General features: G+C 41.5%; 4 protein-coding genes across 5 annotated transcripts; 1 reads left to right on the top strand and 3 right to left on the bottom strand.

The window, feature by feature from the left end:
* The first annotated feature begins 9 nt into the window (after positions 1-9).
* mlst8 (MTOR associated protein, LST8 homolog (S. cerevisiae)) lies at positions 10-4,170 on the top strand. Of its 2 annotated transcripts, none has more exons than XM_038274043.1 (9): positions 10-91; positions 242-405; positions 528-579; positions 1,825-1,987; positions 2,061-2,136; positions 2,283-2,435; positions 2,517-2,641; positions 2,719-2,882; positions 3,651-4,170. In XM_038274043.1, exons 2-9 carry the CDS (start codon positions 277-279, stop codon positions 3,767-3,769), a joined length of 981 nt encoding a protein of 326 aa, XP_038129971.1. In that variant the 5' UTR covers positions 10-91; positions 242-276; the 3' UTR covers positions 3,770-4,170. The 2 variants fall into 2 exon arrangements, with proteins under 2 accessions (XP_038129971.1, XP_038129972.1); XM_038274044.1 differs by having other exon boundaries at positions 64-87.
* On the bottom strand, positions 4,171-8,746 carry bricd5 (BRICHOS domain containing 5). Its single transcript, XM_038274045.1, has 6 exons — positions 8,591-8,746; positions 7,788-7,916; positions 7,575-7,712; positions 7,392-7,499; positions 6,510-6,660; positions 4,171-4,569 (listed from the first exon to the last, which is right to left on the bottom strand). The coding sequence occupies exons 1-6, from the start codon at positions 8,627-8,629 to the stop codon at positions 4,475-4,477; spliced, it is 660 nt and encodes a 219-aa protein (XP_038129973.1). The 5' UTR covers positions 8,630-8,746; the 3' UTR covers positions 4,171-4,474.
* A 339-nt stretch (positions 8,747-9,085) lies between these two features.
* Positions 9,086-15,150, bottom strand: LOC119776023 (phosphoglycolate phosphatase). The gene is made up of 2 exons (XM_038274226.1): positions 14,354-15,150; positions 9,086-9,867 (listed from the first exon to the last, which is right to left on the bottom strand). Exons 1-2 carry the CDS (start codon positions 14,946-14,948, stop codon positions 9,542-9,544), a joined length of 921 nt encoding a protein of 306 aa, XP_038130154.1. The 5' UTR covers positions 14,949-15,150; the 3' UTR covers positions 9,086-9,541.
* Positions 15,151-17,395: 2,245 nt separating this feature from the next.
* On the bottom strand, positions 17,396-20,449 carry zdhhc4 (zinc finger DHHC-type palmitoyltransferase 4). Its single transcript, XM_038274141.1, has 6 exons — positions 20,293-20,449; positions 20,125-20,198; positions 19,869-20,047; positions 19,568-19,693; positions 17,986-18,230; positions 17,396-17,890 (listed from the first exon to the last, which is right to left on the bottom strand). The coding sequence occupies exons 1-6, from the start codon at positions 20,416-20,418 to the stop codon at positions 17,591-17,593; spliced, it is 1,050 nt and encodes a 349-aa protein (XP_038130069.1). The 5' UTR covers positions 20,419-20,449; the 3' UTR covers positions 17,396-17,590.

Here is a 20,449-nt window from a genome sequence, read left to right as displayed (position 1 = left end):
ATACACCAGCAGGGGGCAGTAGTGTTCCAGGCGGAACTAAAAGTTGAAGCTGCACGTTTCTGGCGGACCTCTTACGGAAAGAGACCTGTAGGTAATGTCAACAAATTCTACATTCATTCGAAATGTTTTTTTACGTGTGTTTTATCTGATATAATCTAGATCAGAACGTCTAGATTGTAACCGGTGCAGCTAGCCGGTCATGCTAAAAGTCTTATACAGTTTCTGCTTTTCATCTCCACAGTTTTTCACGTCTTTCTACAAACCAGCTGCAGAAACATGAATGTGAACCAGGGGACGGTGGGCAGCGACCCGGTCATTCTGGCAACGGCTGGATACGACCACACAGTCCGGTTCTGGCAGGCTCACAGCGGGATCTGCACCAGGACCGTCCAGCACCAGGACTCTGTATCCTGTCCTATGAACCCTGCTTGGATCAGTGCAGCAGAGATGCCTTTAGGGCTCTGGTTAAAAAATAAACAGAACCATGATGTGATGATGATGGTGGATTCCTTAACATTTCGATCCAGCAGGTGAATTCTCTCGAAGTCACACCAGACCGAAGTATGATTGCTGCTGCAGGTGAGTTCAACCTCACCTTTATAGAACAGAATAGAATAGAAAAGAAAAAATCCCTTTATTGTCCCACAATGGGGAAATTCTGGTGTTTACAGCAGCAGAAAGATTATAGAAAAAAATGTCATGCAAATGTGGATCTTAGAAAAAAATGTATAAGAATAACATAATAGTGAAGAATTAAAAGATAAACAATAAAATACTGCACTGTAAAGTGTTTTGACAATATAAAAATCTGCACCTGGAGAATAAATATCCAATAAGCTATGGACATTTTTACAGAAATGGATTTTTTTATTTTATTTATTTAACCAGGGGGGGAAAATCCCGTTGAGATTAAAAACCTCTTTTTCAAGGGAGTCTTGGCCAAGAGGCAGCAAACTTGCATAAGAAACAGCGATATATTAAATTAAGTGACAGGTACATAAAAAAAACCATATCAAGTAAAACAATTACAGATCATTGAGGCTGCTTCAAATTCTTTCACTTTCAACTTAAAAGCATTTATAGATAAAAACTAAGCCAACTTCCAGTTTCTTTATAAAAATTTCCACGCACAAGGAGCTGCTTTCTTTCCTAGTTCTGTGCGGGCAAAGGGAACAGTGAGCAACAGCTGATTGTTGGATCTCAGGGCATAAGAAGCCATGCTTTTTTTTGTAAGTAAGGTAGAAATGGAAGAGGGCAGTAATCCAAGAAGAGCCTTGTAAATAAAAGTGTACTAATGACACGTAGAGAGGGAAGGCCATCCCACCTGAGAGTACAGGTCACAGTGATGTGTTGTGGCTCTACAGTTTAAGATGAACCTTAATGAAGCACCGTAAACAGAGTTGACCATGAAAATAGCAGCAACATCAGAGATGTGCAAAATGACAGCAGCATGTTATTTAACTGACTAAGACAGAAACTCCAAAATCAGCATGAATGTAACAACTTATTATGGTTGTTGGGAACAGTGGTGGTTATAAAGTCTTACAGCTGCTGGGAGGAACGATCTGTGATAATGCTCCCTGGTGCATTTAGGGTGCAGCAGTCTGTCCAATTCTGCAACAGCTTCATGCATTGGGCAGGGAGACATTATCCAACAGAGATCTTAATTTAGTTAGGTTACTTATCCACCTCTTATGAATGAAAAAGTTTGGTCTGGACTTTGACTAGACCGTTCAAGCCCCGTTAATCCGCTTGGATTTAGCTCCACTCAAAATCTCCGTGGATAAAAATCCCTCTTCATATTTTTACCTCCTTGTTTTAAAGGCTATCAGCATATCCGCATGTACGACCTGAACTCTAACAACCCGAACCCAGTGATCAACTATGACGGAGTCAGCAAGAACATAACGTCTGTGGGTTTTCATGAGGACGGACGGTGGATGTACACAGGAGGGGAGGACTGCATGGCTCGCATTTGGGACCTGAGGTACTGATAGTTTACTTTCAGCTGTTTGAGAATTTTTTTTTTTTTAAAAGCTGAACTTCTGGTTTGTGTTTAGGTCAAGAAATCTTCAGTGTCAAAGGATCTTTCAGGTGAACGCTCCGATCAACTGTGTGTGTCTGCATCCCAACCAGGTGAGCCATTCAGGCCATGATGTGCAACAGTTTACTCCCAGATAGGCGGACAGTCCTGTTATTGTTAAAGGTCACGTAGAGTTTCTTCACTTGGTTGCAAATCTCTGTTTGCTTTAATAGTTCCGTGGGTTTTTTTGTTTGTTTAGGCTGAGTTGATTGTTGGAGACCAAAGTGGCGTCATTCATGTCTGGGATCTGAAAACAGATCACAACGAGCAGCTGATTCCAGAACCAGAGGTTTCGGTTAACTCCGTTCACATTGACCCGGACGCCAGTTACATGGCTGCAGTCAACAGCTCGGTCAGTAGGCCCACGCAGGCCGTAAGAGGGTGCTGGAGTCACAGAGCGTAGACTCATGTTTCTCCTGCCTCTCCTCAACAGGGTAACTGTTACGTTTGGAACCTCGCTGGAGGCATGGGAGATGAAGTGACCCAGCTTATTCCCAAGACTAAAATCCCAGCACACAAGCGTTACTCGCTGCGCTGCAAATTCAGCCCTGACTCCACGTGAGTCCGCGTCCTGTGTGTTTACATCTACATGCTGTCTAATTCTTTTCTCTGAGTTATCAGCTTCTGTCTTACAGACTGCTGGCTACCTGCTCCGCAGACCAGACCTGTAAGATCTGGAGGACGTCCAATTTCTCCCTCATGACTGAGCTGAGCATCAAGAGCAACAATCCAGGAGAGACGTCGAGGGGCTGGATGTGGGATTGTGCTTTCTCAGGAGACTCCCAGTACATAGTTACCGGTCTGTAGATGAGCCTCTTTCATTCTGGGTTTAATCTCTTACTGTTTTCATCTGGAAAATACCCTTCCTACATATCCTTTCCTCAGTAAGCTGTCATCACAGCTGCTATCAACTACCATTACTTAACTGATTCCCTGTTAAATGTTAATATTTGTTGCATGACTACACAGCCATGTGATTAAGCTAATACCTGCGATCCAATTTGAGCTCAGATCCGATAGAAACAAATTAATTATAAATCTTAACAATCTGAACAGATCCCCCATTCCTAATTTTTGTTTTCATGCTGAATTTTAAGTGCTTTATTTAAATTAATCTTTTTTATGGTAGTGCAAGATAACCACAGTAATCAGGTGTAGAAGTTTGAATATTTGGTTGATTTTCTGTATTCCACATGATGTTTAAATTATACATACTCCTCCGTGATTCCACCCATCGTGGGGCTAAACACTGTGGCATCCACACAGCATGCTGCCACTGCCGTGCTTTACAGCAGCTGAAATGTTCTTGGCTTTAAAATCTCCATCCTGATGTTTGCAAACATGCATCCTGTCACTGCAGCTAAAAAGTTCTGTTTGGTTATAAAATGAGCATTTAGAAGCCTGTAAACGACTTCTAAAGGCATGTTGGTTCCTCTGCAGCGTTCTCCAAATATTAGGACTGTTTGTGGGTCTGTAAAGGTTTCAAATGTAAAAAGTATCTTGAGTGTATAAAAACCTAAGATAGAAAGTTCCTTAATGAGGGTTTGTTTGATGATTTTCCCCACAGCGTCTTCAGACAACCTGGCCCGGCTGTGGTGCGTGGAGACCGGCGAGATCAAGAGGGAGTACAGCGGCCACCAGAAAGCCGTGGTGTGTCTGGCCTTCAACGACAGCGTGCTGGGCTGAGGAGGAAGAGGATGATTTGAAGGTTTCCATGAAGGAAACGGTGTTTCCGCCTGCAGCAGGACGAGGTGCAAACGTTCCAAGCTCAGCCAAGTCAGTCAGCTGCGCAGGAAGCATTTTACCGAGGAGCATTAGATTAAAAGGGGCTGAATACACACAACCTTTAGATGCTTTTGTAAAAAATTTGAAACTATTTATCATTTTATTTTACAGTTAAGCCCAAGATAGTAAATTAAAGTCTGTCTCTAAGGTAATAAAATGTTGAACATTGGAATTAATTTCCTGCTCTTTATGTGCAGCTAAGATCTAATAACTCTGTACTGCTCATTCAGTTATAAATGCTGTAAAATTATTTTAATCCTCTATAAGACTCTTATTTGTTATTAAAAAAAATCTCAAACAAATACCAGCAGTGCGTGTTTTATTAGCCAAGTAAAACATTTCTACAACAATGATTGTAAATATTTACGTTCCAGTCGTGATTAAAAAGAAAAGAGGCTTTTTGTCTTGAGTTTTCAGATTGTGCCAGCAGAGGGCGTAGTAGACATGAAATGGGGTGATGAGAGTTTAAAGACAACCAGGACTGCCTCCCATGTTTTCTGTCTCTGAAAGGATGGAATTCATTAGTTGGCAGCTTCACTAGTTTATGATGATGGAGGACCCCTGCCCCCCCACCCCACCATGCTGGTGAATGAGGGACCTCTGAGGTCACTCTGGCAGGTAGTAGAAGCACACAGACACACAGATGTTGCTGGGGAAGCAGATGTCGATGCAGAAGTAAACCAATCTCTGTTTGCCTGGACCTGGATAACACACACACACACCACAGGGTTAAAAACATAAACTGGACTGTTTTATCGCAGGCTTTGGAAAGCATACTCAATCCATTGCTGAGTTTGAATTCAGGGGCCGGTCATAGCACGGCAGCGAAGCCTGTTCGGATTGGAAGGTTCCTCGTTATGTGGGCGACAAATGCAGCCTTCTCCTTTAAAGGACAGGTTCGGTTTATCCTACCTAGCCCTGGGTATCCCAGGATTCATTGCGAGACCAAGCAAGAACGTAAATGATGCCGAACAGTGGTGAATATTGGAAGTGCAGTTTAATATAATACAGTATGTGAAAGATTCTGTCTGAAATTATGAAAATAGTTGTTTTAAATGGTTATTGGCTCTGTTTGAATTTATGGGCTATGTCTTCAAAGGATGCTGTCTACCTGGACTGGATCCTTCGAAGTCCGTGAAAATAAGGAGACCGGAAGAGCTTTGGCTGTGAATTTAAACAGGTCTTCAGTTTCCAAACAGTTTCTTTTTTTTATTTTTTTTTTTATTTTATTATTTATTTTTTATTGTATAGTGAACACAAATGTGTACACATTTATGTGACAATTTTTTTCAGTAATCTTTATGCTGCTGTAAATTTCCCCATTGTGGAACAATACAGAGATTTTCTATTCTATTCTATAAAAGGGGTAGAAAGATATAAGTAAATCTAAACAATGTATGAATAAAAATATATCTGCAAAATCTCTTATATTAAACAACAACAAATAGTTAAGCAAATTTGGCAAAATAATAAAAAAATAAAAATCCTATCAGATTTATAGTCCCCACACTGCTGATATATTAGAATCTGTCCTTAAATTAGAGCCAAGCCCATTTACATTTACACAGTAACAGATAAAAACCTTTAGATAACAACTATTTTCATTCATTTCAGACGGAACTATTCACATACTTGTATTAGAATAAACTTTACTTCCAATATTCACCACTGTCCGGCTCCAAGTAACCTTTCCTCTGATCACGGAGTAGCCGGCTTGCTTGGTCTCGCAATGAATCCTGGGATACCCAAGGATAGAGAGGATACATCGGAACCGTCCTTCAAATCGGGCAAAAAGAAGGATGCATTTGTAGGACACATAATGAGCTTGGAACCCGACCAGACCTCTGCACCAGGTAGACCGGGTCCTTGGAGGATGCAGCCTCTGAAACCGAACACACCTCATATGATGGTGCTTTATCTCCATTTTCCTTAAAATCAGATGACGTTTCGCCTTCATGAGGTTAGAAAGTACCTCCAACATGATGGCTTCTGCTAGTTGAGCAAACAGGGATGAAAGCGTCCTCTCATCCAGCTGAAAGGTCAGAGTATGTCGTGGTTTGGACTTGTGTTTCAGCTCCGATTTCTCCTCTGAAAGCTTGTTGAAAAGCCTCCCTACAGACTGACCCTCATAGAGGAAAGCTGCTGGTCGGTGCTAATGTTAAAGTTTATTTGTCCCAGCTTGTTTCAGTACAGTGGTTTCCAAACTGGGGCTCACCAGATGTCATCACTGAGGTATATGATGGGCAAAAATATATAATAAAATGCATGATAAATTAAATAAGGGCTGCAAATATTTATTTAACTAATACATAATTCAAACATTTTATAGAATTTTAACTTGAACATTGCAAAACATTTATTTAAAAATGAATATAATTGCTTCACTTTAGATTTTTTTTAGGATGATAATATATATAAAGATATAAAAAAAAAACATTTAAATGTATCTTTAATCTGCTGCATTGTTATTTTGTGAGTCACAGCTTGAAATGTTTGGGAACCTCTGATTTAGTAGCCCGGCAGTCAACACCTGTACAAGTGTGTTAATGGAAAATTGTGTGGAAGGAAAAAGTGTTATTCTAGAATCAAATAGTTGCCCCTACCCGAATTATTTTCATAATTATGTACAAAAAGCTCTCACCGTCTGTCCTCCGTGTCCAGTGGACAGATCTGTCCCGACACAGAGTCCCAAGAGGCTCCTCTAACGCCGACTCGTTCACCTGACTGGCGGACAGCACTCCCAGGAACTCCGTCCTCCTCTGCGTCTCATTCCCAGACAGCTGAACGTTTCTCTGCCAAGGAGAGGATCACCGTTTCAAACATCTACAACCATCAACTGCTGTGGCGAATAAAAACCCCACAGAAACTCCAGCTGCACTAAATCTATTTGTCACAAAGACTGTGTGTAATGACAGCCATTACTGCTCTAATCAGCTCCAATAGAAAACATCAGCTCCTGTTACAGCTCCCTTCTCCTCAACGGTAGAAAGTGAAAAATAAGCAGCACAAAACAGAGCTGCTATCTCAGACAGATTAAATAACAATAACCAATACGCAGCTTTTGATGGAAGGAAATGGAGCACCGAGACGATAAGGAACCTGGTCTCTAATTAACCGTTCTCAGGTCCTCAAAATGTGGTTTAAAGATCAGATAAATGAGCATGAATCATATTCACAAACAGACTGATTTCAGGACAGAGTGGGAGTTTAAATCGGCATCAGAGATCAAGCTCTGGGACCAACAGCAGAAACATTCAGAGTCTTTGAATCCAAAGAGAGGCGTCACACAGAGTGACCATTGTGCCCTGGTCAAGTTTGCTGCTGTAGCCTCCTGTAAAAAGATCCCGAGCACGCCGAGGGGGCTGGAAGGATCAGATGTGCTGAGGAATTCAGTCACGGAGGCCACAGAGGGAGAATAAAGGCACCTTAAGGCCCGGTTTGCTCCTCTGCTCATGCACCTTTTCAGGTTTAGGGTTGAAGACTGTAACTTTAACACCTTTTACCGCCAGAGATGTTCTGCTACCTTGTGTTGTGATTGATTGAGAAAGGCGCCCACATGGTCGTAGTCCGACCGCTCCATTGTTTGGAGGAAGCAGGTGTTCTGGTCCAAAGGTTTGTAGCAAATCAAACCCTGCAACAACAGCAGCAGAAACGTCTCTCATCGTCCTCATCAGAAGTTTTATTATTCTGAATGTTTCTCACGTACGTGTTTCACATCAAATAGCACCGTGGACGTCCGGTTTCCTGATGAGGTGACGGAAAACGTCACCAGGCGGTTCTGCAGGTCCACAACAGCCGACTGGTTGAGTTGATCTGGTGAGGTGATTCTCACGCTCTGCAGAGACTGGTGCGGTAGAAACGGGCAGATTTAGAGGAACACCTGAGCGGGTTTGCAGCGGACGAGGTCCGAGTACAATACCTTGGAGTGGGGCCCCGTCAGCGCAAGGTGGCCGGCCAGTCCGAGAGCCACAGTGACCAGGAGCAGGAGTGCTGAGAGACTAATCCAGAAGGCTTTGTGTGGGAAGTGAGACGAATCCAAACCTCCACCCTGACAAGATGTTTTCATGCATAAGAAACTGCAACGCACTTTAACAAAAAGTATACCCTTAATTAAATAAAAAGGAACATGTCCCTGTGAAGCTGGATAGACATTATTCAAACGGAATGAAAACAACTGCAGACCAACCAAGATATGAATGACCATCTAGTCTGACAGGGAGGAGAAGAAACACAGTTCAGGTGGGAATTCATCACTAAAGCTTTAAACACGGTGGTGGTAGCATCATGCTGTGGGACATAGGAGAGCAGTCGGAGATAGGATAAGGCTAAACCAAGAAATGAAAAAGAGAAAATTTGAGATTGGGATGGATGTTTACCTTCCAGGGGTCAGAACGGCCTAGTTAAAGTCTGCACTTAAACCTAACTAAGAATCTGCATTTAGACCTGAAAACAGGTTCAAATAATTTTTCCTTCCAGTCCATCTCAACTTGAGCTAATCTATGTTGAGAAATGGGAAAAGTTTTCAAGTTGTTGATGATCAAAGCTGCTAGAGAAGAACCCCAGAAGACCGGAGATAGAGGCGTTACTACTGGAAAAGATAGAAATACACACATCACAACAATATGAAAAAAGTTGAAGGGAGATTTAGGTTTTGGTCCCTATTCTAGTAAAAATGTACGGATCTTGAATAGTTCTGCTTGTGGGTGTGGAGCAGGTTCTTACCGAGCACCGTCCTTCTGAATGCTTCCAGCACTTCACCATCCTGTAACCCTTGATGGCTCCTCACTCTGTCGGCTTCCTTCTCGTCTCTATCAGCATGAATTCAGAGTCATGACCAGCTCTGACTGAGGCTCAGTCCACCTGCTCACCTCCCCCTCCTTCCTCTGGTCCCAGCACTTCCCTCCCAACTCACACCTGACCCCCCCCCCCCAAAAAAAAAAACTCATTTTTTTGTTGTGGGCATTATCCTTTTCACCCTCCGCCTGGCACTGCATGCTGTGCCTCTTTAATCCGATCCATCCTTCCAGAGCTCATACTTTAAAACACCGGAAAGCGGCTGCTCTGCTCTGCGCAGACAATGGACAAAGAAGTGAGGCAGGCGCAGCGAGGAAAGCTTCAGTCACCGGGCGACAGGCGATCCGGCGTCTCGGACAGCCGCCGCTGACAGCACAAGGTGACTTTCACCCTTTAAAGTCGAAACCACAGACAAGAAGCGGCTGGTTTTTGTGAAAATAGATGAATTTATTGAGGATTTCGATCAAAGCACTTTTTAAATCTAATTTAAATACAAACCATTTGATGCAAAACATGGATTTTTACAACCTTTGCATAAGACATTAAATCCAAGTAAATATCATGCGATTTGTTCTAAAAAGATCTCAGAGCAAAGACAAGAAGTGCTGCAGTTTAACATGGAGTTGCTTAAGAGATGATTACACCACTGACAATAGAGGCAGAACAAGTGCTTCCTTAAATATGCATCAGGCTGTTAACACTCAAACAATACTGCATACCGTACAATCGCTCTCCTAAAAAGAACGGATTAGTCACATATATTAAATAAGATCTGGATTTCTTTTGCCACAAAAAATATCTTTTTGGACATGATTTAATCAGACTAAATACAAGATTCTCTTTTATAGAGGCTGGACCCAGACAGATGATCCCTCAGTCTCATCCCTGCAGAGCTGGAAGGAGGTCTGCAATGCTCTCCACATAATAATCTGGCACCATCCCCTGCCTCTCCGCACAGCCGCTCTCCTGATGCTTCTGGGCCTCGGCCACGGTGCTGACCCCCGTCAGGGTCAGCAGGGTCTTCAGGCCACAGTTGGAGCCCAGCATGATGTCGGTATCAAGGCGGTCCCCAACCATCAGGCATCGCTCCCGCTCCACGCCGAACTGAGCGGCCAAGCAGTCGAACATGAAGTGGTTGGGTTTGCCCACCGTCTGGGCCTGACGCTGGGCGGCCGTCTCCACAGCCTGCAGCAGGCAGCCTGTACCTGAAGAGGTAGAGAGGGAGGGCAGACGTCACTTCCTGTATAAAGAAGCAGATAACCGTGTCATCAGAGCTAATCTGTCCCCTGGTGAACCAGAGAGGACATCTTTGGGAATGATCAGCCTCTCATGATCAGCCTCAGCTCTCCAATTTGGTCTCAGATCGATTCATGTGGCGCTTCCTCTACACACCTTCAGCACATCCAGTGTTAGGACATCAAAACATCTAAAACTGTATGATCTTTTTAACAAAATCAAACCAGATGAAACTAAAACTTTTCCACCTGAGGAGTTCTGGGTAGAGCATATTGACAGACGAAAATTTTTTATTATTATTTTTTTAATCTTAAATGCAAAATATTTATAGATTTTTAACTATTTTAGGTATAATTGCTGCTCTAAGTGGGTCGCTCTATCAGTAAAGGCATGTTTTAGAGCAGGGCTGCCCAAGTCCAGTCCTCTAGAGCTACCATCCTGTAACTTTTAGATGCATCTCTTCTCAAACACACCTGAATCAAAAGGCTTAACCCCTTCATTTAGCCCAGCAGAAGCAGAGGCATGGAAACAAGCCACTCCTTTGAATAAAAACGTGTTAAAAATGGTGTGCATCAAAAAGTTGCAGGATAGTAGCTCATGAGGACTGGACTTGAGCACCCCTGTTTTATAGTCTCTATGCTCCAGATAACGATTAATCGATCAACATATTAGCTGACGATTATTTCAAAAATCGATTAATCACAATAAATCTGATTGTTTCAGCTCTAGTGCAAAACACAATTTTGTGAGAGCTTATCAGAATTCTATGAGTAAGAATAACATATCTATAACTACCAAATGCAAATGTACGTGTACGTATCACAGATTGATGAGTATCAGATTTAAAAACAGTTTTTCTGCAGCCGTTATGTTAACAGTCAGGTTATCAGCTTGATTCCGTTGTATTTTTAATTGTTTCAGCTTCACCAGAATCTGGGCTGAAATGCGCTGAGAAGGAAGCCCAGATGTTAGTCAAAAGAACATTACATTCATTAAAAAAAAAAAAAAAAGCGTATCTGCCTGATTTTTAGCATAGCTTCTCATTACATTTAAGAGCCCTGCTAGTACCAGTAAACATTTACAAGTACAAATCACATGTACTCGTTCACGTGATTCGTTTTCACGCATTTGTGAATTTATTCTTTGTATCGCCGCAAAGCTGCAACTTTCAAACTAACATTAACATTTGAATCAGAGGAAGATCTGAAGTCATGTATCTGTTAGTTGGCGACAATAAAACAAATAGAAATCCTATTTAATCTACAAATTCAGACACATACAGGTGCTGGTCATAAAATTAGAATATCATGAAAAAGTAGATTGATTTCAGTAATTCCATTTAAAAAGTGAAACTTGTATATTATATTCATACATTACATACAAACTCATATATTTCAGATGTTTATTTTGTTTAATTTTGATGATTACAAATGACAACAAATGAAAATCTCAAATTCATCATATCAGAAAATTAGAATATTACTGAAGACCAATAAAAACAAAGGATTTATAGAAATGTTGGCCAACTGAAAAGTATGAACATGAAAAGTATGAGCATGTACAGCACTCAGTATTTAGTTGGGCCTCCTTTGGCCTGTATTACTGCAGCAATGCGGCGTGGCATGGAGTCGATCAGTCTGTGGCACTGCTCAGGTGTTATGATAGCCCAGGTTGCTCTAATAGTGGCTTTTAGCTCTTCTGAATTGTTGGGTCTGGTGTATTGCATCTTCTTCTTCACAATACCCCATAGATTTTCTATGGGGTTAAGGTCAGGAGAGTTTGCTGGCCAATTAAGAACAGGGATACCATGGTCCTTCAACCAGGTACTGGTAGCTTTGGCACTGTGTGCAGGTGCCAAGTCCTGTTGGAAAATGAAATCTGCATCTCCAAAAAGTTGGTCAGCTGCAGGAAGCATGAAGTGCTCTAAAACTTCCTGGTATGTGGCTGCGTTGACCCTGGACCTCAGAAAACACAATGGACCAACACCAGCAGATGACATGGCACCCCAAACCATCACTGACTGTGGAAACTTTACACTGGACTTCAAGCAACGTGGATGAAGTGCCTCTCTTCTTTTCCTCCAGACTCTGGGACCTTGATTTCCAAAGGAAATGCAAAATTTACTTTCATCAGAGAACATGACTTTGGACCACTCACCAGCAGTCCAGTCCTGTTTCTCTTTAGCCCAGGCAAGACGCTTCTGACGCTGTCTGTGGTTCAAGAGTGGCTTGACACAAGGAATGCGACAGCAGAAACCCATGTCTTTCATACGTCTGTGTGTGGTGGTTCTTGAAGCACTCACTCCAGCTGCAGTCCACTCTTTGTGAATCTCCCCCACATTTTTGAATGGGTTTTGTTTCACAATCCTCTCCAGGGTGCGGTTATCTCTCTTGCTTGTACACTTTTTTCGACCACATCTTTTCCTTCCCTTCGCCTCTCTATTAATATGCTTGGACACTGAGCTCTGTGAACAGCCAGCCTCTTTAGCGATGACCTTTTGTGTCTTGCCCTCCTTGTGCAAGGTGTCGATGGTCGTCTTTTGGACAACTGTCAAGTCAGCAGTCTTCCCCATGATTGTGTAGCCTATAGAACTAGACTGAAAGACCATTTAAAGGCTTTTGCAGGTGGTTTGAGTTAATTAGCTGATTAGAGTGTGGCACCAGGGGCCATCAATTTTGAACCTTTTCACAATATTCTAATTTTCTGATATGATGAATTTGAGATTTTCATTTGTTGTCATTTGTAATCATCAAAATTAAACAAAATAAACATCTGAAATATATGAGTTTGTATGTAATGTATGAATATAATATACAAGTTTCACTTTTTAAATGGAATTACTGAAATCAATCTACTTTTTCATGATATTCTAATTTTATGACCAGCACCTGTACATTTTTATTGGAAGTTATCTGCCCCCATACTTTTGTCCTACTGGGGTAACTTTACTGTATGGAGAAAACAAAACAACAGAAAAACTGCTGACTCATTCAGAAGGATAAGAATTCATGTAGTAAGAGTTGATCAGTCCACATTCATTTTGTAATCTGTATTTATTTGCTTTATTTATTTGGATATCTGTGCATAACCATGATTTCATTGCACTGATTCATTAATATTCAATACTAAAATCAGAGGTTATGAGCAGTTTTATATATATATATATATATATATATATATATGAGCTGATGCTGGACATGCTGCAATAGCTGAACAAGGTTCTACTTATTTATTAACCTTTTCCAACAAACTTTTTAGGCTTCAGAGCAAAGAATTTAGGCTGATTTTTACTGTACATAAATTAGCTTTTGTGTTATGTTCTTATGTTTTCCCTCAGGTGTGCAGCTGCATAAAATGTCCATAATGTTTCCCATGACTGCTTGGATGGATTCAGCTGGCTATAACACTGATGCTCCTCTGTAGGGAAGCACAGTGATGGATGTTTGACAGATTTCCAGAGATGGGAAGTAACGAAGTACAAATACTTCGTTACTTTACTCAAGTAGATTTTTCTGATATTTTTACTTTACTTTACTACTTATTTTTTTGGCAACTTTTTACTTCTACTCCTTTTTACATTTTTACACAAATATCTGTACTTTCTACTCCTTACATTTTAAAAAATTGTCTCGTTACTTTAGTTTTGAATCATTTCAATGGAGTTACCGTTATTATTTTTCACGTCATCAATACCAAATTCAATCTAATTGGATGGGAATCTACGTTGCATTTGACGCACCACTACAAGATGAATCGACAGATTCGGCGGTATTCATTCGCGGCAAATCATTGCAGCTTGGTGGCGGTGGCGTTAGCATAGTAGTATGGACGACGAGATGATTGAAAATGAACACAACGGAGATGTAGTCCTATTGGCAGACATCCATTTAAAATGTAGGCAACAGCATGAAAAAAGTGGTTTCTACTTTTACTTTTATACTTTAAGTAAATTTACAAGCCTGTACTTTGTTACTTTTACTTGAGTAAAGAAGTTTAATCAGTACTTCCACTTTTACCAGAGTATTTTTTAACACAAGTATCTGTATTTTTACTCAAGTACGGAAAGTGAGTACTTTTGCCATCTCTGCAGATTTCTAATAATCTACAAGCCAGCTGGATGATAGCTGATATATTTTCTTTCCTAGATAATATGCAGCATATCTCCTCATGCATCATTTGGGTGCATGTAATTCACTGATCCTGCAGGAACAACCATGACTTATTTGCCTCTCATATTGGTCATTTATACAGGGGTAATGTCTGATATTTAGTTTATCATGTCTCTACTCCTGAGCAGTAATAGTATGCAATAAAATTTATTTTATGGCCTTTAATGTCCACATATGTGGACCTGGATCCAGATCGTAAACAGATTTGTTATTGATTGGTAGTGATTAATTAAAAAAGTCCAGTTTTCTTTATACAGTGACAGAAGATAGGTGAGTTTAGCTCTACCTGGGACAGCCTTCCCCCCCTCCAGAGGCAGCCTGGTGTCCCTGTTGGTTCCTACAAACAGGCAGTCCTTCTGGAGCAGGTACTGTAGGGCTCGGTTCAGCTTCGTGTAGCTGAAGTGTTCGTCGAAACCGACCACCACCGCCTTCACTTCAGGGTCCAGAGGCACGTTGGCCCAGTCGATCGGCTTCCCGGACACGTGATCGGGTCCCACGCCGGTCTGCTGGATGCCCACGGCTTCCAGCTCTTGCCTCATGGCCGGGCTCCCCACCAGGTAGACCTTCCCCTCAAGCTTACAGATGGTCTTCAGGTACGCGGCGCAGCAGTAGGCGGTCCCGAACACCTCGTTCTCTGTCACGTTGAAGCCCATGGCGGACATCTTCTCCGCGTACATCTTTCTGGTCTTGGTGCTGTTGTTAGTGACGAAGAAGACCTTTTTACCGCGCTCCTTCAGCAGGTTTATGACCTGAGAGGCCCCGGGGATGGCTTGGTCCCCCCGCCAGATAACCCCATCACAGTCGAAGAGGACGGTGTCCACGGACTCCAGCAGCTGCTTCACGAGCGGCCCAGCCAGCCGCGTGCACTTAGAGCCGGACATTAGGCAGCTCTGGAGGTGTTAAGACCGACAACCCCGGCGGTTAATATAGCATTCCCCGATTAAAACGTACCAAACTGACGTGAGGTAGACGGTGTGTCACCATACGCGACCCACGTCACGTTTAGTTATATTTACTGTGGAAATTCACCGGACTGACCTTTTGTCGTCTCCAGCGGATACACTTCCGCACCGGCTTAAAGGGACAGTAACCCAATTTAATAGGGCCCGCCTACTTGCGGAAGAACTGTCACCCCTTGCTCACACTGGCTCCGGTGCGGTTACCGAGCCGATGGAGACCGCAACTCCCGCACACCCCCTCTCACACCGCCCTTTTGACTACGGTGCGGTGCGGCTCTGCGGCTCCGGCAACAGGTCCGGAGATTTAACAGAAGTTCACTTGAGTTCACGTAACTTCACGCGATAACATGGCCCAAATAAGGATATTTGCGAGAGCTTGTTGCGGAGGTTCTCCGGCACGCCGCAAGGATAGCTTTCTTGCGGAATTTTCTGCAGCGCCGGAGTGTCTCGGTAACCGCAGCCGGACAGCTCAGCAGCCGGTGAGAGAGGTTTACGTCTTTTTAATGACTTGGAATCACTGCGGCGCCGCACCCACCGCACCGGTAAGACCGGAGTCGGTGTGAGCCTAGGGTCACTCAGAGCTATCGATTCCTTCAGTGATCGATTTTTTTTTTAATCTAAAAATAAATGCTTTCAGTAAATGAGGTTTTCTAAATAAACAAACTTTTGCAACGTAGAAAAAGAAATGTATATGGATTGTAAATGGCAAAAACATGTTAAAAAAAATGTATACATGTATTACATATAATACAGTTTTATTATTAAATGGGAAATGTTTACACTTTTGTAACTGTCTTAATTGCAGCTCTAAATTGTTTTAGAGTGTATCGTCACTGTAACAATTTGATTTGATTACCAAATTAGTTGAGGATTACTTTATCAATTAAGCTCCAATAATCATATTGTTTCAGATGTTATTATTAATAGTAATAGGTAAAAGTCTTGTTCTGTATTTAGCTGATTTGGTCAGAATTGTTTATTGTTCCATAGGCTTGGAAAAGTTTTCACACCTCAGAGTGATGCAAACTATTTTGTTTGTGAAGTATAAAGAATTTGATGGTTTGCAGTTTTCTTCAAGTAAAAATCTGAAAGGTGGAGAATACATTTTATTCTTAAAAGCAGTACTTTATAGAACCTCTATTGAAAATAAGTAGCAGTTTGAGGGTATCTTTTCACAAGCTTCTTTAGAATGGATGACCAGCCCATTCTAAAGTCATGATTTTGACTGGGCCAGCCCTAACACCCCACTCTGCTTATATAAACGCCATCCCTTGTACCTATGGCTGTATATAATTTTCTTCCTGCTAAAACCTCTTTTCTAACAGGTTGACGTCATACATCACTCTGCGAATCATCTCCTGGACTCTAATAATAATCTTCAATTAGTTCCAAAGTTAGTAATTCACCAAACACAGCCTTTGTATGTAAACCAAACAGCTGATATTTGGTTACACCTGATTAAAGGGCCTCACTAGACATGTCTCCTGTTACTGCTACAGAGGTTTTGGGATCCTCTAAAGAAGTTTAATCCTATAATTTTTTGCTCTGTAAGTACAGAGCAACGAAATTCACCCTCTGCATTTAAACCATCCCCTTGGGGAGTAGTGGGCTGCTATTGTGCGGTGCCTGGGGATCAATGTGGGGCTAAGGGTCTTACTGCGACCCAGTAGCAGTCTGTGGGAGTGAGCCTTTAACTCAGAACCTCAGGATTCCAAGCGCAATGCCCTAAACTCTAGGCCACCACTCCCCTCGATTATCTTGCTACATGGGCTAAAAAAGTTAAAACAAGGCAACTTGTGAGCCATAAAAAAATGAAGTTAAACTTAGAGGAAAAAAAGGCAATTGTTTTACTTTTAACTTGAACAAAGTTATCACAATATTTTAAACTAAAGTGATGAAAAATAAACGAGTCCAAATTAATATCAGATCTGAAAATGACTTAATCTAAAACATAGAAAGTGATATGAATTGTAAAATTGTGAAAAGAAACATATTCTTTTCTTTTGGGATGGTCGATTTCTCTCTGCAATAAGAACAGGATACAGGTACCCCTTTGAAAACATTAGTTCTTTAAGACAAATTAACTTAATGGCTACTTTTAAGAAAACACACATGGATTACTATAAATTTAAAACTAAAGAATCTGTTATTCTATTTATTTTTGTAATTTTTTAGTATCAGACTGGTATCTATCCGACTGGCCAGACTAGACCTGCTCTGTCGATGAACAAAATCACACATAAATGGACAAACATGGAACAGACTAAATGAAGGCTGTGTAGAAGATGACCAGCTGTAGTGGGAAATTAGAACTATGGACATTAATCAGTAAAATACCATTTAAAAAACAAAGCAAAAGCACAACAACATATATAAAAAAGTGACATTTATTTTGGTTATTTGATTCTCAGAGGCACAAAATTTCAGCTGCCGGGTTATTAATAAAAATACAGCTTGGTAAAGTTGCAGGAATCAGTTAAGATACAGAACATAGTGAGAGTTTTCCCTCTCAGCTCTAGTAGTGTTGGTAATAGCTGTGAATGTCAAACCAAAGGCAGGGTCGTTCAGTTACCCTTCTTCTGGGTGGCCTGCAGAGGGAAGAAAATCTCTCCCAGGTTTCCAAGCAGCCCTCGGCTGTAGTAGTACCTCTTAGAATGATCTGGGACGGGGCCACAAAGGTCATCGGCCGTCGGCGTTGGATGGCAGTGCCGACAAACCAGGCCCCGACTTTTGTACCACTCATTGGAGGTTTGGTTGACAAGAGCCAGGAAGGAATGAAACAAGGTGTAACCAGCAAGGAGGAAGAAGACGAAGATCACGAAACCCAGCATGAAGACAATGCGGGGAAAAGTCAAAAACAGGTGCTGGGGAGACATAGAAATTCTTTTTAATCAAAGGGTCAGTAATGAGTAAAAAATTGAGAGCAGCAGTATGTGTGAAACATAGAATATGTGCTTACCTGTACAACAAACAGGGGCCCAGCCGGCTGCTGCTGGCCAGACTCTTCAATGTAACTGGCTCTTAGAAGCCCTGAACGCAGCACAGCATGAAGCAGCATGTCTCCTGTTAGAAGGGAGATGTCCAGGGCCATGGCGCACACACTGAGCAGATAGAGCAGGAAGTAACGGGTGTTCCCAGCTCCGACGCAGTTGTTCACCCAGACGCAGTGGTGGTCAAAGCGCATTACACACCTGTTGCACACTCCTGAAATAAGAAGTTCTGGTTGAGTTTAAAGCAGGGGTTAGGTTCTAGAACAATTTCCTAAATCTCTGTTCATTCCCCCAAAAAATAGGGATTATTGACGTGTAAAAAAAATAAAATAAAATCCTAGAAATTAATGTTTAAAATGAATGTACAGATAAAAGTTCTGTCTATGTAGATAGCTGGTAAATCAAACCCCACTTAAACAAGTGATTTACTTTGTTTAAATAAATAAAGATCACATGTGCTACTGTTGTTTCACAGATATTAAAGATAATCTTTTATGTCACCCAGAGGTCATTAAGCTAAGAATTGACTCAAAATTATCTAGCCTTTTTTTTTTTAAAGTGCTACTTCATTTGTGTAAGTAAAACCATCGCTTGTGCTGATTTAGTTTTTAAGAGGGAATACTTTTTTTTATTACGGCCGATGACATCGCCATCCCAGCAGACTTTAGTACTGTGTTCGTTTCTTGACATAAAGTTATTGCCCAACATCATGTCATCCCTGTGCTCACATAGAACATAACAGTGGACATGTTTACCTTATTTAGTGGCTCGAATGATTGTTTAATATTTAGTTAATCACCATCCTCCCATTTCCTCTGCTTTGGACCAATACCGTTACCCCTGGCAACCCAATGTCATATGCTGTCTGTTGACATTTCACAATAAAAGCACAGGTGAAACTTAACATCACTGACTAATGCTATAAGTTCCTCATAAAAAAAATAATAAATAAAACTTTGAATTTTCATTTTTTGGTAAAGCCCCAAAAGCTCTGAAAAATAAAAATAAAAAAAATAAAAAATAAATAAAAAGTCCATTTAGGTTCTTCTAGTCGCAGCTCTGATTCAATTGGATTTGACAGAAATCCACCCGATCAGAAAGCACCGATGTTGGGGAGTGTGCAGAGACAGACCGGGCTCTGTGCTGGAGGTAAGGGAGGATGAGCAGGGCTACTAGGACTAAATTAAAACGGCCTTTTTTTAAAGCCACCCAAAGACCTCTTGACAGCATTCCTTATTTCTACCTCCTTTAACCTTATTTTCTCTGTATTCAATTTAAACTGAAAGAAGCTTAACCTACATCCAGTCCGATTGGCTGCCGTGTCGCGATTTCATAGAACCGTTCAGCTCATTTCAACTTCAGCGATCACCGCTCCTCTCTCTCCATGCGGTGCTGCTGTTTGACAAGACCTCAGCTCTATCTAGTAGGGATAGACTCCTTCTGTATAGGGATTCTACCTTAATCCATGGATTTGCTACAGCTAATGCACCAGTGTCAATGCACTATTACATATATTTTTGTAAGTTACTACATAAAGAAGGCTGGACTCACTGCAATGTTTGGAACGGGCTGGTTTGACAAGTTGGCATGTTTCACAGGAGACACCAGGGTGAAACAATCTCCTGTCATATGGATAGATGTGAATCAAGCTGGAGACTTTTCTCTTTGTCACCGTGCCTGATGGATGGAGAGGAGAGTGTTAAGACTGCAACACAGCATCAATCGATAAAAAAAATACATTAAACTACATTTCTCCTTCCAGAAGCAAAATTAAATCATTCATTATTTTTCTAAAACAGATTTAAATGTTCAAGGTTTATTTTCATAACTTGGCAATGAGACAGATGTGAACCTGGATCTGTTTTGATGCAGAGGTAGAAGAAGAAGGTCTTGATGACCAGTAGAAGGTAAGGCACCAACAAACTTGTCAAACTGGTGTCCATCTCCCGGCAGAAGCCAAACACCTCATAGGTGAACTCTGCATACACAGAGCCTTCTAGTAAGATATGCAGATATATGAAAATGTTGCTCCTGAAATGAACAGAATGCAAATGAACCAGGGCGAAAACAAGATGATAAACAAAACTGATCATAATTCAAAAACAAACCTTTGATGAAACAGTTTGTGGAAAATCCAGTGTGAAAACCTCTGAAGCCACTGAGGAGTGAAAGGGGCCACTACCTATAGAAAACAGATGTACCTGAATGCAGCACATGTGGTCCAACAGCGCCACCAAGTGTTGGTTTGAGGGACTGACAAAGTGAACATGACTTACCTGTGTAACATAACTCAGCAGTGCCCTAAAGGGGTTGTTTTGTTGGCCTGAGTATTTGCACACTAGGAATATACAGGTTAGCACCACCGCCACGTAAATCCCAAACAGGGTGAGGAAATCCATCATCCCCCCCTGGCAACGATAACAAGAGGAAACC

The sequence above is a fragment of the Cyprinodon tularosa genome, unplaced genomic scaffold (assembly GCF_016077235.1).
Source record: "Cyprinodon tularosa strain WSP-4 unplaced genomic scaffold, ASM1607723v1 ctg90, whole genome shotgun sequence".
NCBI lineage: Eukaryota > Metazoa > Chordata > Actinopteri > Cyprinodontiformes > Cyprinodontidae > Cyprinodon > Cyprinodon tularosa.
The sequence above is the reverse complement of the archived record's forward strand: the minus strand, read 5'-3'. Positions and strand labels throughout refer to the sequence as shown.

Coding starts and splice junctions, on each gene's coding strand:
- LOC119776023 (XM_038274226.1), bottom strand. CDS start 14,948: ATGTCCGGCTCTAAGTGCACGCGGCTGGCTGGGCCGCTCGTGAAGCAG. Junction 9,868..14,353: donor GGGGGGGAAGGCTGTCCCAG/GTAGAGCTAAAC, acceptor CTACCTCTTCAG/GTACAGGCTGCCTGCTGCAG.
- mlst8 (XM_038274043.1), top strand. CDS start 277: ATGAATGTGAACCAGGGGACGGTGGGCAGCGACCCGGTCATTCTGGCA. Junction 1,988..2,060: donor GCTCGCATTTGGGACCTGAG/GTACTGATAGTT, acceptor GTTTGTGTTTAG/GTCAAGAAATCTTCAGTGTC. Junction 2,137..2,282: donor TGTGTCTGCATCCCAACCAG/GTGAGCCATTCA, acceptor TTGTTTGTTTAG/GCTGAGTTGATTGTTGGAGA.
- zdhhc4 (XM_038274141.1), bottom strand. CDS start 20,418: ATGATGGATTTCCTCACCCTGTTTGGGATTTACGTGGCGGTGGTGCTA. Junction 20,199..20,292: donor TGCTGAGTTATGTTACACAG/GTAAGTCATGTT, acceptor TGTTTTCTATAG/GTAGTGGCCCCTTTCACTCC. Junction 19,694..19,868: donor CTGCATCAAAACAGATCCAG/GTTCACATCTGT, acceptor TCCATCCATCAG/GCACGGTGACAAAGAGAAAA.
- bricd5 (XM_038274045.1), bottom strand. CDS start 8,629: ATGGTGAAGTGCTGGAAGCATTCAGAAGGACGGTGCTCG. Junction 7,917..8,590: donor ATTCAGAAGGACGGTGCTCG/GTAAGAACCTGC, acceptor ACATCTTGTCAG/GGTGGAGGTTTGGATTCGTC. Junction 4,570..6,509: donor CTGGACACGGAGGACAGACG/GTGAGAGCTTTT, acceptor TGTGTTATCCAG/GTCCAGGCAAACAGAGATTG.